The 17183-nt window shown below is 45.3% G+C and overlaps 1 protein-coding gene across 1 annotated transcript in view; it reads right to left on the bottom strand.

Annotated features, from left to right (window-relative positions):
- The window catches only part of LOC309556406 (uncharacterized protein), a gene marked incomplete at both ends in the record, with an annotated part of 142833 nt that overhangs the window by 124719 nt on the left and 931 nt on the right, over positions 1 to 17183 (bottom strand). Inside the window, one exon of the mRNA XM_082258869.1 lies at positions 4588 to 4688. Within this exon, the coding sequence (XP_082114995.1) occupies positions 4588 to 4688 (101 nt within the window). The remainder of the gene's footprint in view (positions 1 to 4587; positions 4689 to 17183) is intronic.

Below are 17183 nucleotides of genomic sequence, written 5' to 3'. Positions count from 1 at the left end.
TATCTCTGATGACCCTCGAATATGGGGATGTGAAGGTACGCATCCTTCAAATCGATGGAGGCCATGAATTCCCCCGGAACCAGGGCAGCCACCACCGAGCGCAGGGATTCCATGCGGAACTTGCGAACCCGCACAGAGCGGTTCAGAGCTTTCAAGTCCAGAATCGGACGAACCTTGCCCTCCTTCCTGGGCACGGTGAACAGATTGGAATAAAACCCCCGAAATCTGTCCCGATGAGGCACCGGGACCACCACTCCCTGAGCCCTCAGGTCCCGCACCGCCAGGTGCACATCCCGCAGGCGCTCTGGAGACAGCTGTAGATTTGAGGGAAAAAATCTGCTCTCCGGCCGAGAGAGAAACTCGATCTTGTAACCAGATCGAACGATTTCCAGAACCCATCTGTCCCGCACACGGGCCAACCAGGGCTGAAGAAAACCGAGCAAGCGTCCCCCCACCCCAAAACTGGGTGAGGGCGCCCCTTCAGGCCGAACTGTTATGGGCCGCAGGTCCGGATTGGCCGGACTTCTGTTTCCCAGACCAGGGCTTCTTCTGAGAGCCTTGGCCCTTGAACGGTTTGCCCTTGTAGTGCGGCACGAAAGGACCCCTGAGGGGGCCGAAAACTCGCATGCTTCTTCCCAGAAGCCCCCTTAGCCTTGGGGAAATGGGGCAAGAGAGTGCTCTTACCCCCGGTAATCCCCTTAATCAACACATCCAGGGACTCCCCAAAAAGGCGAGACCCATCATAAGGCAAATTGGCTAAGGTTTTACGCGAAGATTGGTCCACCGACCAACATTTCAACCAAACCAGGCGGCGAGACAACACCGCCACGCTGTGCACACGTGCAGCCAACGGAATCAGGTCCAAGTCCGCATCACACAGATACATGACACCCTGGTGGATTTGATCCACCATATCCAGGGTCGCCGCCGAGGCCGAATCGGCCACTAGGACGCGCCTAAGCATCTGCGTCCAACTTGCGATCGCCTGGGCCGCCATGAGAGAAGCAAACAGAGCCTTAAGCATAGAACCCGTAACAGAATAAGTATGACGGGCAAGAGACTCCAGTCTCCTATCCGTGGCATCACGGAAAACAGGGGATCCCTCTGCAGGGATCGCAGTGGCTTTGTTCAAAACCGCAATTGCATGATCCACTGGTGGAGGCACACACCACCGTTCATCAGTGGCAGGCGAGAAAGGATAACGCAGCTTAAAATTTACTTGGAACCGCAAAAGGTTTGCGCAGATCGCGCCATTGGTCCTTAACAGCGCGCTGAAAATCAGCATTGCAGGGAAAAACCTGCGGCGTCCTGCGTTTTCTCTGCGTCCCATACGCCGCCAAGGCAGCTGGGGGACACACCTCGTCCTGCAAACGCAGCGTCTGCTTAATGGAAGCAATCAACTCATCCATGATTGCAAGCTCTTCAGGCGAGCCAGGGGGAGAATTATCAACCCCCTCAACTTCAGCCTCTACCTCAGACCCCTCTAGATCAAGAGAGGAGCGGGACCCCGATAGGGGGGTCCCTGCCAGAACAGCCCCATCACCTTCACCCTCAGAATCAGAGGACAGAGCAACTCTGGGCCGTTTAGTAGATTGAGCAGCCACTAGCATTTGCACCTGGGCAGCAAGGCCAGCCACAATAGTGGCTAAATCCCCCCCTGGGGGGGAAACAGCGGTCCCCTGGCTTTCCACCAATACTGTGGGAAACTTGCCCTCCTGAGAATCCATTGCCCCTGTATGCCAGACAACCAAGGGTTAACTGCCCCCTTTCAGCAAGCGCGGCAAGCGCAGCCCACCGCACCACACTCAGGCACAATGAGGCCCCCACAGGGAATATACAGACTGAATACAGGCAATGGAACACAGGAATAGAAGGATAAAACCTGAGGAGACTCCGCTGCTGCTGCTGCCTCGATCGGTGCTTCCAGGAAAGAGGAAGTGATGCTGCCAGGGCGCTCTATGTAAGCCTATGGAGGCTACAAGAAAATGGCCGCCGTGCATGTAAACCAGGCGGCCGGAGCGGGCGCCGGTAAAATGGCGTCGTTTGGCGCCGAAATCGCCGCTCCACAGTGCATAAAAACACACACAATTTCATTCCATTATATGGATACATGTTAGATCGCCGCAGCGATCGCTGTATATGCCCCAACATGCCCCACAGCACACAGCTCCTCACACAGCCCAGTCTGACACACTCAGTGTCATACAGCTCCCCCCCCCCCTTGCAGCCCACAGCATGCAGCCGAGAGATAGGGAGACAAGCAGTGTGATTTAAAGGCAGGTTACACAGTCCCAGACTGAGACCCCCCCCAGACAGACATGTCCCCACATAAATACACTTACCTCACGTGGCGTGGGGAACCCGCACAGGCGAACAAGCCACTGCACATGAGGCAGGGAGAGTCGCAATTCAAGACGCACACAATGGCGGTTAAGAAACCGCACAGCGTCCGGTGAGGTAGCCACCTCACCAATCATCCCTGCACCGAACAGGGATGGGTCGTTCACTGTGCCAGGAGCGTTACCTGGCTGAACGCTCGATGGCAGACTGGGAAGCCACTGACCCACGACCTGCGACCAGGGGGATCAGCCCGAGACCCAGTCCGCATGATCCTCTTCGTCCGAAGAACTAACTAATGCTGACAAAAATAACAGCTAATTAAAGGTAGAGAGAAAACTCAAACAAAATATTAAAAAGAAGAAAGAGTCTGGGACAAAAAGTCCCAGCACAGAGAGAGCCAGCCACTCCTGACAAGCTAGACATTAAAACTGAGATATGGTTGCAGGAAGTAGGAGGGTATTGACTGAGGGGACCACCCCTTGAGGGTGGGATATGTTAAAGCTTTATTGTTAACATATTCTGTTGCCTAGCTACTCCTTCGGAGCAAAGTCTAATACCCATATGTGACGAATATGAAGAGGCGGCGACTGTCGGAGGACGTAAGAGAAAAAATATTTTTTTTCCTCCCATTTTATTCTTTTTAACTAAAAAAAAAAAAAAAAAAAAAAAAAAACACTGATCACTTTTATTGTTGTCACAAGGAATGTAAACATCCCTTGTAACAGTAATATGCAGTGACGGGTACTTTTTATGGTGGGATCGGGTGTTTAAAATACCCCAAATGCCTCCAATGCACATCAAAGTATTCAAAAAGCCGAAATCTGCATTTTTTTAACACTGTCGCTTTTTATAAATCAGCGCCGTTGGCAGCAGAGTAAACCAGAAGTGACGTTGCTATCCTAGTTACATGATCGAAGACCCAATCTAATCCGAATCAGGCTTCGTTCAGGACTCCAAGCAGCCGAAGGACGTGCCTGCTGGTTGCTCGGGTCTCTCGGTGGGAAGGGAGACCCGGGCAGAGCCGCGGAAGGCGGCGGGTCATCCCCGTCCGGTGGCTGCGATAATGGCTGAGCAGCTGCTGAGCCGCATCAGTTGTTCTCTCCAAAAAGCCGACCACCAGCTCTAAAAAAAAAAACCAACAGCTACAGGCATCACCACGGTACAACCACTTCATCAAGCCAACCTACAGGTACGTCGGTATGCGGGAAGTGGTTAATGAACCCTGATACATAGCTAGAGCAAACCTAGTTCAAGAGGACAAAGTACATAATAAACTTGTTCAACCATATTAAATACTATTTTAACAATGTAAATTAAAAATGACCTTTGATAACGACAGCCTATGTGCTGACGAAACGCGTCGGAACGTCTGATCGCAACACCACGCTACTACGTCACTTCCGGGACCAGGTGGTACGCAAATTGGAACGTGGAAGCGGCGTCGTCCTCGGAATCTGCGGCTTGTGTCTCTCTTACACGTTTTTATACTTCTGCTACCATATAAGTGCAATTGCTTTTATTCAAATAAACCCATTTAAAGCATACTTCACTATGTGAGCCCCCTTGTTCTTTATTACAACAACTGAGGAACACGGAGCTTGGCTGTGAGGACTGTATTAGGTGGATATCAGGTGGATGTTTTCTGTCGGGTGCAGACACTTACTGGATGCCGCATATTTACCCTGTATATAACTCCTGCTTGAATTGACCCCCTATAATAAGGGGTCTGTTCATTCCGGTAAGCATTTTTGTGCACACCGGGTGGTCCAGTCTTGGTGGAGGGATTGAAGATAGAAGTGCATTTGAATGGTTTCCCATCAGAGACTCTCTTTTTATCATTTTTTGGATAACGTTATTGGGACTTGTTTTGATTTGTCACATGTATACTTAATCCTACAGTTATCACCAATTGCACTTTTTCCACTCCCTTCCAGGATTTATTTATTTATTGAGTATACTATTGCATTACACTAGATTATATTTGATCTATATATTTATTTCAAACTAAATAATTTCATTTTTTGAATAGAGGTGAGCGCAGCTTTGTAATACATCACTGTATAATTGTATCAAATTAAAAATGCATGTTTGACTCAAATGTTCCAAAGTTAACAAATAACATTTTCACATTCAAAATGTCTGTTCGTTGTGTTCCCCCCAAGAAGGATTAGGGCACACACAAATATGCATATGTAATTACACAGGCACGGTGCCCGAGATGAGCAGAATTCTGCCATTGCAGATTACCTTTGAGCATCTGGTTCCCCAGGTAAGGTAGACAATACGTCGGGATTTGACACACAGACTTTACTATTGATCTTCAAAGAAGTAGATTGCATCTTCTGACCCTACAATGCAGGAGAGTAAAACCAGAATTGTATTACATAGCAGAACGCCCATCTTAAAAGAGACCTAACACAATCTCATTGGTTGATTCCCATAAATTTACCTAAACAATGTGTTTTTACCCGTTTACTGCAAGGACCAATGTCTCCTTTTTTCAAAAACATATACATATATAATCCACATTTAAGAGTGTAACCTTAAAAAAAAAAAAAAAAAAAATAGATCCTGTTCCCTAATAGCAGGTTAAACAGTACAGTGCTTGTGCGGTCTAACCTGCCCCTTTCTAAACTGTAAAAAAAAAAAACCTGGCTGATCCAGCCTGTTTCTGCCCTCCCCCATGTAAACTGACTACGGATTATCATGGCTGCTGAGCCCTGACACTGTAGTCAGTTCCATGCCTCCGTCATCTGCAGCTCTACTCTCTGCCTGTCAGCTCCATGTGTCTGTATGAGCTGTCTCCGCCACCCTCCCCTCCTGCCTCTATTAGGCCCCTTTCACACTAGCGGACCGTTCAGATCCACCTGTCAGTTTTTCAGGCGATATGAACGGATGCCCCATGCATCTCTATGGGGCATTGAATGTCAGCAGAGACATGTCCACTGACATCCGATCAGGTAAATCTGGATGGATGGAAACCCTATTTTCTATCCGTCTAGCGGATCGGATGGGATCAGATGAGAACGGACAGAGGGTCCGTTGGTTCTCATCCGATTCCCCCATAGAGAACAGCGGGGATCTAACAGCTCCGTCTCAGCACACCGAGGGGAGACACAGATGCCATCCGCCTGCTCAGCGGGGGATCGGCGGTTTGATCCCCGCTGAGAAAAACGAAGTCCACCGACGGACTCCAAGTGTGAAAGGGGCCTTAGTAATACATTCAACTTTACCAAATGTCACTGCCTGCCCCTCTCCTTTATCCAGTGATAATGCACAGAGCAAGTGTTTATTGAAATTGATGCCTCTAAATAGATCTCTTCAGGCGGGTCATGTGACTGGCAGCTCTGCTACTCTGATCCAGGGATACAGCAGGAGGGGCTGAGCAGCCAGTCCAGCGGTCACGTGACCTCACGGCTGATGTCAGAGGGAGAGCTTGGCCCCTCCCACTGTAGCCCGGGGATCTGAGTAGCAGAGCAGCCTGGAGTCACATGACCGGTCTGAAGATCTCAAAAAAAAACAAAAAAAAAAGTTATTTAGAGGCTTCTTTTTTAATAAACACTTACACTGTGCATTACCGCTGGATACAGGAGAGGGGCTGAAAGTGAATTTGTTTAATAACGTTACAAACACTTTAATCACTTAAAAATCAACATAAAACTATATAATATCTGAAAGCAGAGGACATACAGAATAAAACAAAAAGTAGTAGTATTTTTTGTGTTGCACGAATGTTTGTAACAAACAAAATCTTTAAAAACATTATAGAGCACAAAAGGAACCCTAGTTGCTCCTGTATTGAATTGTATTGTCTTCCCTCACATTGTAAAGCGCTGCGCAAACTGTTGGCGCTATATAAATCCTGTATAATAATAACTCACCAGAAAGTTTTGAATACAGCAGGGAAAGGTTAAAGTGTTACTAAACCCACAACAGTAAAATCATCCTGTATATGCAGTAAATCATGCGTGTTCTACTCTGTGGAACCTAGGGGTGCATTGTGTAAAAAGGCTAAAAACTGCTATATACTGCTGATGAAAAAAGATATTTAGCAGTTTATATTTACTAAATGATTAAATTTCCATGTTCTGTGTACTGTGGGAAACCAGATCTAGTGAATGCAAGCTCCTGGATTTAACCAATTCCTGACCACCCACAGCCTTTTTACTGCGGCAGAGTGGCTCGTACAGGCAGAACGACGTAGACCTATGTCGCTCGCCTGAGAGGAACTGGGGGGCGAGCGCACGCAACCACCCCCCGATCGTCAGTGGGGAAGCCAATGCGTGCGTCAGACGGCTCCGATTGCCGCATGACACTCTCAAACGTTCCCCACAGAGAGAGGACGATGGTCGGATGTTGTAAACACAGCCGACCGTCCTCCCTGGGATGATCACAGAGCTCATGTGATCCTTCTATATAGAAACTAGAGCTGCACGATTCTGGCCAAAATGAGAATAACGATTTTTTAGCTTGGAATAAAGATCACGATTCTCTGTGTAACAAAAAAAAAAATTGGGATAACTTTACTGTTACGTTTTTTTATTCATTAAAGTCTATTAATTGCGTTTGAAAGACTGCTGTGCAAATACAGTGTGACATAAAATATTACAACAATCACCATTTTTTTCTGTAGGGTCTCTACTAAAAAAATATATAAAATGTTTGGGGGTTCTAAGTACTTTTCTAGCAAAAAAAAAACTGATTTTAACTTGCAAGCAACAAGTGTCAGAGAAAGGTCTAGCCTTTAAGAGGTTAAACTTCCTTTCTCCCTGGCAGAGGGAAGGAAAAGATACAATGTAATCATTTTTGTTTATAGTTACTGGGAGACTAAGCCCCGGTTCACACTAGGGCGACCTGTGAGGCGACCTGGTCGCCTCACAGGTCGCCTCCCATAGGAAAGCTGCGGACCCGTTCTAATAGGAGCGACACAAGTCGCTCCGACCTAGAAAAAGGGTCCGGAGCTTCTTTGGGGCAACCAGGAGGCGACCGCCATAGACTTCAATGTTATGAAGTCCGTGGCGGCCGCTCCGAGGTCGCGGCGCGCTGCTCGCACCGCGATCTCGGAGGTCGCCCCTGAAAGTAGCGTCGCTCCTATGTGAACCGGCGCTTAGGCTCCATTCACACCTGGGCGTTTTCAGCTCCAAAAACGCTCAAAAGAAACGCTTCCAAAACGCCCAACAAGTAAAACCCCATTCATTTAAATGGCCCCTGTTCACATCTGAGCGTTTTGCAAAACGCCTGTAGCTAAAAAAAGTACATGAGCTTCTTTTTGGGCTGATTACCAGCATTTTTGATAGATGTCAATGAAAAACGCCTGAAAAAAATCGCGGTAAAATCGCGGTAAAAATCGCTACGCTCAAGTGTGAATGCAGCCTTAATGCTGATAGGCGTTTGCCAGGAGGCTTTTTTTTTTTTTTCCACAGCTGTTCTCTCTGCTATGCAGCTATGCAAAGAATCGAGCAAATGTCAGGTTTAGATCGTCAGGAGGGTGAATCGAGATCGCGATTTTCATACGATTAATCGTGCAGCTCTAATAGGAACACAGGTCTCTATGATCATTTCACAAGCCCCGTCTCCATACAGTTAGAAAACACTCCCCTAGGCTCACATTTAACCCCTTGATCACCTATACTGTTAACCCCTTACCTGCCAGTGTCATTAATGCAGTAACAGTGCATATTTTCAGCACTGATTACTGTAGTAATGTCACTGGTTCCCCCAAAAATATCAGTTAGGGGTCCGATCTGTCCGCCGCAATGTCACAGTCCCGCTAAAAAAAAAAAAAAAAAAAAAAAAAAAAAAAAAAAAGAAAAATCGCAGATCGCCGCCATTACTAGTTTAAAAAAAAATAAATGACATAAATCTTTCCCACAGGTAATAGACGTGATAACTTTTGCGCAAACCAATGAAAATACGCTTATTGGGATTTTTTTAACCAAAAATATTTAGCAGAAAACAAATTGGCCTAAAATGTTAAAAAAAATGTATTTTTTATTTGGGGGGGGGGGGGGGTGTTATATAGCAGAAGTGAAAGTTTTTGTTTTTTTTTCAAAATTGTTGCTTTTATTTGTTTAGAACGCAAAAAAATAATTCTATCCCTAGACCTCCTCTGTAACTCTAAACTGGTAACCTGCTGTAGAAACTTTTAAAGAGTCACCTATGGAGATTTTTTAAGTACCAAAATTTGTTACCATTCCACGAGTGTGTGCAATTTTAAAGCATGACATGTTGGGTATTTACTCGGTGTAACATTACCTTTCACCAGGGTTCGACAATCCCCGGGCGCCAGGTCGCATTTGCGACTAGAATTAGCGACCTGGCGCCTGGGGTGCACTGCAGGAGATGTCCTGTCGCTTTGCGCCCCCCCACCCGAGCGCTCGAACTACCGCATCATCCGAAAATTGAGGTCCCGGCTTTTGGGCCTTCTTCACTGAGATGCTGCCAATGGGGAACTGGCAGCCTCTTGTGGAGGCCGGGAGTATGACAACAAGCAGTAACTAGGAATGCAAGGAATTTCCACTGCTTGTTCTCAATGCCCACCCTTCTCCTTCCCAAGAGGTGGAGAGACAGAAGTTTTTGCAGTCTTCATCTGGTGCCCTTTGCTTAACCACTTTACCCCCAGCCCTATTTCGGACACTTTTTGTTCACAAGTTAAAACCAGTATTTTTTCCTAGAAAACTACTTAGAACCCCCAAACATTATATATATTTTTTTAGCAAAGACTCTGGAGAATAAAATGTCGGTCATTGCAAATTTTTTTGTCACGCGGTATTTGTGCAGCGGTCTTTAAAACGCCATTTTTTTGGAAAAAATTTGAAAAATCACATTTCACTGCATTTAAAAAATACTAAACAGTAAAGTTAGCCCATTTTTTTTGTATATTGTGAAAGATGATGTCACGCCGAGTAAATAGATACCAAACATGTTACGGTTTAAAATTGCGCCCCCCCGTGGGATGGCCACAAACTACGGTCAATAGAGATCTCAATCTGCGACGCTTTAAATTTATTTAACGGTTACCAGTTTAGAGTTAGAGTGTAGCTCTTTTTTTTAAATTATTGCTCACGCTCTGGCGATCGCGGCGATACCTCACATGTGTGGTTTGAACAGCGATTTCATTTGCGGCTCGACTTCTGTATACGTTTTTTTTTTGTGCGCGAACTAACAGTGACGGGGGGCGGCTAAATTTTTTTTTTTTTTTCCTATTTATTTTTTCTTTTTTTTTTTTAACTTTATTACAGGTTTTTAAAAAAAATAAAAAAATCTGATCACTTTTATTGCTGTCACAAGCAATGTAAACATCCCTTGTGACACCAATATGTAGTGACAGGTACACTTTATGGAGGGATCGAGGGTCTAAAAGACCCCAAACCCCTCCACTACACTTCCCTGTATGCAAAACGCCAAAAACGGCATTTTTGCATACAGCCGTTTTTCAAATCTGCCGCCTTTTGCAGCAGAGTAACCCGGATGTGACGTCATGGACGCCGCCTCCGGGTTACGTCATCGGAGACCAGATCGATGCTGTTTCCGGCATTCATCGGGACTCCATCCAGCCGGCGGACGCGCCGGCTGGGTGCTCGGGGCTCCCGGTGGGACGGGAGCCCCGAGCAAAGCCGCGGAAGGCGGCGGGAGGGGGGGGGGGGACGTCCCCTCCCACCCCCCCGGGTAACGATCGAGCGGCTCCCGAGCCGCATCGATCGTTACCGACGGAAAGCCGACCGTCGGCTTCAAACAACGGTACCGGGATGATGCCTCTAGCTAGAGGCATCATCCCGGTATAACCACTCAAAGTCAGCCGACGTAGATCTACGTGGCTGGTCGTTAAGTGGTTAAAGGTAAGTGTGCAGGGAGTGTGGGTATTTGATATTTTTATTTTTAAATCCCATTTTACACCGCTCTCTCCTGGAAGTTCAAGGATAATGTGTTCTACATATTTATGCCCTTCTGCAAAAAAAGAGTGTTAGGGCTCTTTCACACGGGCGTTCCGATCAGATCCTCCTGTCAGTTTTTTAGGCGGATCTGATCGGATGCCCCATTCAGCCCTATGGGGCAGCACATGTCCGCTGACACCCACTGCCATCCGCATCTGATCCTGTCCGTGAAATCCGGATGGATGGAAACCCTATTTTCCATCCGTCCTGGGGATCGAATCGGATCGGATGAGAGCGGACAGGCGGTCCGGTCCGCTCTCATTCGATTCCCCATAGAGAGCAGCGGGGCTCTGACACCTCCCTCTCCGCACACAGAGCGGAGACGGAGCTGTCATCAGCCGGCTAAGCGGGGATGGGCGGATCGATCCCCGCTGAGCAGAGCACGGTCCGCAACGGAATTTGAAAGGGGCCTTACTTTAAAAATTGCATTTTGTAATCTCCTTGCAATGTGTTGATCTTTTGTTTTGCATTATAATCCCTTATTCACAATAAGAATCTTTTATGGAAAAAAAAAAAATATATATATTTTTTCATCATCTCCCTGCCATGCCACACAGCCGATGGCCCCTTTCACACTGGCTTTCTGATCAGGTCCGCCTGTCAGTTTTTCAGGCGGACCTGATCGGACCCTTCAGTCTCTATGGAGTGGCAAGCCGCCGCCATCCGATCCTGTCCGCCAAAAACAGACGGATGGTGGTTCTATTTATCATCCGTCCAGTGAATCGGATTGGATGGCATCGGATGGAAACAGACGGTCCGTTTCCATCTGATTGCCCCATAGAGGAGAATGGGCTGTGTCTGCATAGCAGAGCGGACAGGACTTGTCATCCGCCTGCTCAGCGGGGATCAGCAGAGAGATCCCCACTGAGCATGCGGATTCTGCTTAGCGTAGGCGCTCGTGTGAAAGGGGCCTAAGGTGGCATATGTTACTCTTGGTCACTGGATCTCCTATTGCCCCAACCTTGCTACACTGTTTAAATTTAAGATCGGTTATTTTCATCATTGAAAATAAAGCTTTATTAAAAAAAAAAAAAAAAAAAACTGGCTCCTAACTTTTTTAGCTGGCTCCTAGATTCCAAACAAATTTGTTAAGCCCTGCCTTTCACAATATAGAAAAAAAAAATTGGGCTAACTTACCCGTTTTCTTATTATTTGAAATTTTAAAAAAAAGTGTATCCCCCCCCCCCCAAAAAAAAATTGTGTTTCTAAGACCGCTGCGCAAATACAGTGTGAAAGTATTTAAACCATCTCTTTTTTTTTTTTCTAGGGTCTCTCACATACACAGTGAATATGAAAAGTCTACACACCCCTGTTAAAATGTTCGGTTTTTGTGATGTTAAAAAAATGACAAAGAAATCATTCCAGAACTTTAACCTTTACAACTCAAGTGATCAACAAACTAAAATATTTTAGGTAGAGGAAAGTGAAAATAAAATATGGTTGCATAAGTGTGCACACCCTTAAACTAATACTCTGTTGAAGCACCTTTTGATGTTATTCCAGCACTCAGTGTTTTTGGGGATGAGTCTATCAGCATGGCACATCCTGATCTGGCAATATTTGACCGCTCTTCTTTGCAAAAACACTTCAAATCTGTCAGATTGAGAGGACATCTCCTGTGCACAGCCCTCTCCAGATCAACCCCAGATTTTCAATGGGATTCGGGTCCAGGCTCTGGCTGGGCAATTCCAAAACTTGAATCTTCTTCTGGCTCGACCATTTCTTTATTGATTTGGATGGATGCTTTGGGTCGTTGTCATGCTGGAAGATGAAGTTCCTCTTCATGTTCAGCTTTCTAGCAGAAGCCTGAAGGCTTTGTGCCAACATTGACCGGTATCTGGAACTGTTCATAATTCCCTCTACCTTGACTAAGGCCCGCTGTTCCAGCTGAAGAAAAACAGCCCCAAACATGATACTGCCTCCACCATGCTTCACAGTGGGTATGGTTTCCTGTTGGTGATGTGTAGTGTTGTATCTTTTTGGAATTCTGGCCAAAAAGTTCAACCTTGGTTTCACCAGACCAGAACACATTTTCCCACATGCTTTTGGGAGACTTCAAATCTGTTTTTGCAAAATGTATCCGGGCTTGGATGTTTTTCTTGGTAAGAAAAGGTTTCCGTCTTCCCACTCCACCCCATAGCCCAGACATATGAAGAATACGGGAGATCGTTATCACATGGACCACACAGCCAGTACTTGCCACATATTCCTGCGGCTCCTTTAATGTTGCTGTAGGCCTGTTGGCTCCTCCCTGACCAGATTCCTTCTCATCAATTTTGGAGGGACGTCCAGTTCTTGGTGAGGTCACTGTTGTGCCAGATTTTCTCCACTTGATGACGACTTCACTGTGTTCCATGGTATATCTAATGCCTTGGAAATTCTTTTGTACCCTTCTCCTAACTGATACCTTTTATTAACCGCTTGCCGACTGCGCACAGTATATTTACTGCGGCAGTCAGCCCCTGCCAGGCAGAGTGACGTAGATCTACGTCGCTAGCCTGTCACCGGGTTTCGAGCCAATAGCGGGCGAGCGCTGAGGCGCGCGCCCGCCTCGGCTCGTTCACAGAGAAGTCCGGGCGTGTGACCGGCGGACCCGATGTCTCACTACGATCGTCGGTAGAGCGGGAGAAAGGCGGGCGGCTTATGTAAACAAGCCGCCTGTCATTCTCCCCTGTGTAAAAATGGAGATCAGACGGTTCTACTATGTAGAACCGTTGATCTCTGTTTTTACAATAGGAGACCTGTCCCACTACAGTTAGAATCACGCCCCTAGGACACACTTAACCCCTCCCTCTCCAATACAGTTAACCCCTTCCCTGCCAGTGTCATTTTTACAGTAACAGTGCATATATATAGCACTGATTACTGCAGTAATGTCACTGGTAACCCCAAAAGTGTAAAAAACGTCAGTCAAGGGTCCGATCTGTCCGCCGCAATGTCACAGTCCCGCAAAAAAAAAAAAAAATTGCAGATCGCCGATATTACTCGTTAAAAAAAAACCCACCAAAAATGACAAAAATCTTTCCCTTAGTTAGTAAACGCGATAACTTTTGCGCAAACCAATCGCTTTTTGCAATTTTTTTTACCAAACATAGGTAGCATAAAAAAAATTGGCCGAAAATGTTAAAAAATTTAGATTTTTACTTTTGGGGGGGAATTTCATAAAAAGTGAAAAATAGTTATTTTTGCAAAATTGACGCTCTTTTTTTGTTTATAGCGCAAAAAGTAAAAATCGCACAGGTGATCAAATACCACCAAAAGAAAGCTCTGTTTGTGGGGAAAAAAAGGACATCAAAATCGTTTAGGTACAGTGTCGCACGACCGCGCAATTGTCCATTAAAGTCACGCAGTAAAAAAAAAAATAAAAAAAAAAAAATCGCAAAAAAACCCCCTGGTCAGGAAGGGGGGTAAAATCTTCCGGGACTTAAGTGGTTAATGAGGTCCCTCTGATGCTTTGGAAGCTCTCTGAGGACCATGGCTTTTGCTGTAGAATGCAACTTGGAAAATGTCAGGAAAGACCTACTAGAACAGCTAAACTTTATTTGGGGTTGATCAAAGGCACTTTCAAAGATGGCAGGTGTGTACTGACTCATATTTAACATGAGTTTGAATGCGATTGCTTAATTCTGAACACAGCAACATCCCCAGTTATCAGAGGGTGTGCACACTTACGCAACCCATTATTTTATTTTTAACTGTCCCCAAAAGATTTCAGTTTATTTTTCAACTGGGTTGTACAGTTTATAGGTCACATTAAAAAGGTGGAAAAAGTTCTGAAATGATTTATCATGGTCTAAATTTTTTTACATCACAGAAACCTGACATTATAACAGGGGTGTGTAGACTTTTTATATCCATTGTAATGTGTTGGGGTTCTAAGTAATTTTTTTTAGCAAAAAATAGCTATTTTAACATGTAAACAAGTGTCAGAAATAGGAAGGATTTTCCCCCTTAATGACCAGGCCATTTTTTGCGATTCAGCACTGCGTTACTTTGACAATTGCGCGGTCGTGCGACGCTGTACCCCAACACAAATGGTGTACTTTTTGTTCCCACAAATAGAGATTTATTTTGGTGGTATTTGATCACCTGTGTGATTTTTATTTATTGCGCTATAAACAAAAAAGTGCGACAATTCTGAAAAATAAATAAATATTTTTCACTTTCTGCTATACAACATTCTCAAAAAAAATAATTTTAAATCATTTTTCATCCCTTAAGTGCCGGGTCACACTGATGCGATGCGGGAAGGCTGCGAATACGCAGTCTGTTCCCGCATCGCAAACGCACCCCTGGCAGTTCACACTGCCATATGCGATACGCTGGGGGTGTCAATGAAATGTTAACGACACCCCCAGTTTGATTGCATATCGCAGTGCGATCTGACAGTTCGCACAGGATGGATCGCACAAGTGTGAACCGCTGTGCGATCCGATCCTGATGCGGCTGCAAAAAAGGGTCCTGTGCGAGTTTGCTGCGGGTGCAGTGCGAATTTAGCCATACAAAGTGTATGGCTGAATTCGCACCGCACAGCCGATTGCATGTAATGAAGGAGCAGTGCGCTCCGATATTACATGCGATCGCCGCAGCTGCACATATGTGAACCGGCACTTAGGCCAATTTGTATTCTGCTACATATTTTTTGGCAAAAATCTCAATAAGAGTATTTTGATTTGTTTGCACAAAAGTTATTGCGTTTACTAACTACTGGAAAGATTTCTGTCATTTTTATCTTACTAGTAATGGCGGTGATCAGTGATTTTTATCGGTATTGCGGCAGACAGATCGGACCCCTAACTGACATTTTTGGCACTTTTGTGGGGACCAGTGACATTACTACAGTAATCAGTGCTAAAAATATGCACTGTCACTGTACTAATGACACTGGCAGGGAAAGGGTTAAAATTGTGGGTGATCAAAGGGTTAATTGTAAACCTAGGGGAGTGTTTTCTAACTGTGGGGGGAGGTGCTTGTGGAATGACCAAAGAGACCTGCGTTCCTATATAGAAGGATCACAGGGGCTCTGTGATCATTTCAGGGAGAAGAACGGTCAGATGTGTTTACAACAGCTGACCGTCCTCTCTCTGCAGGGAGCGATCCCGGGTGTCAGGCCAGGTGGCAATCGGCGCCACCAGTCCCATGGATCAGCATCCCAGCTGCCTAGAGGGGGTAGGCGCGCTCCTGTGGATCTTTGTACAGGTACAGGATTCGCGCAGCCGACCCAGCCTGCCACAGTATATATGGGGCAGGAGGTTGGCAAGTGGTTAAAACAAGCACATCTAAGTATGCAGGCATTTGGGGTAAATCTGTCCACATAGACCGTCCTCCGCACCACCATCGATGTCATCCCTTCCACACTGCGCTCCACAAACACTTCAAGCCTCGCTTTCAGATCGCTCTACTGCAGGGTAGTCTTCACGGTCACCATTGCAGACTGACGGTCATGAGAGCCGAGGGTGCGGAGGATGGTCTATGTGGACAGCTTTACCCCGGATGCCGGCATACTTAGATGTGCCATGTGAGTTGCTAAATGTTCAACCTTCATTAAATGTAACCATATTGCTACACTAAAGCTGGCCATACATTATACAATTTTCTTATTAAACTTCCTTTGGATTTACCTTCAACTACATAGTGCAAGGGCCTGCTTGATTAAATTCAAAGTGAAAGTGTTTAGGTTTGACCTTATATTATATGGTTTTGGTAAATCTAAAGGAAAATCGTACCAGAGAATTGAATAATGTATGGCCAGTCTTAGAGGCGCCTCTCTTCTCTTTTATACTCTGTAGCTCCTGCTGGATTTTGCTTCTAATCCCCTTGTGGAGGCGGCCATTTGTGGATGGACATTTTATGGTTACACAACCAATCATATTGCTAGAATCTTTTTATATGGACTATAAACAAAAGGACTTCTGAATAAATGGGTGTGGAATTATCGGAGTTTCCATTATTTCCTATGGGGAAATTTGCTTTGATATAAGATGCTTGTAATCCAAGGTTTTACTGTACATGATTTGATGGCGAAGTACTAGTAGAATGAACCTTTTTGATTCACCGGAGTTGTGACCTTTAGGATGTAAGACTGTAGATGGGAAATCTAGACAATATTTGAGGATGTAGGAGTATCGCCTTCATCCTGAATTTGCTAGTTTGGTGTGGACTTCTTTATCCTAATATACGGGGAGGGGAGGCATGTTGCGCAAGGAATGGGAGGGGGGGGGCGGGTTATAGTTCGTTGTTTATATATAGATAGTTCTGGTCCTTGAGACCAGTTGAGCCTAGGTATGCCCAATAGGCTTGGTGTTGTATGCCAGGCCTCGACAAAACCCGGGCACCAGGTCGCATTTGCGACTAGAATTAGCGACCTGGCGCCTGGGGTGCCCTGCAGAGGGTGTCCTGTCATTTTTGTACGGACTTCCGCGCACGGAGTGCACGGACTTCTGGGCCGTCCGAAAATTGAGGCCCCGGCTTTTCGGCCTACTTGAGATGAGGCTTCCAATGGGGAACTGGCGCCCTCTTGTGGTGGCCGGGAGTAATGACTGTTGTAATTACTGTTTCCACTGTTTGTTCACAATGCATTACCATCTCCCTGTCCAGTTAGTTACCTTTGACAGGGAGTGTGGTTATTTATTATTAATTTAATTTATTTTTTTAATGTAAAAACTAAATAATATTTTTTTCTTTTTTTTTTAATTATTAAAAAAATATATATATATTTTTTTCCAATTACTATTATTATAACAAAATTTTTTTATATATATATATATATATATATATATATATATATATATATATATATATATATATATATATATATATATATATATATATATAATATAATCTTTTTTTTTTTTTTTTTCCTCATCGCCATGCCACAGCCGAAGGCCCCTTTCACACGGGCTGTCTGAT

This window comes from Pelophylax lessonae, assembly GCF_965119305.1.
Source record: "Pelophylax lessonae genome assembly, chromosome: 5".
NCBI classification, from domain to species: Eukaryota; Metazoa; Chordata; class Amphibia; order Anura; family Ranidae; genus Pelophylax; species Pelophylax lessonae.
This window is presented reverse-complemented; position numbering and strand designations above follow the sequence as displayed.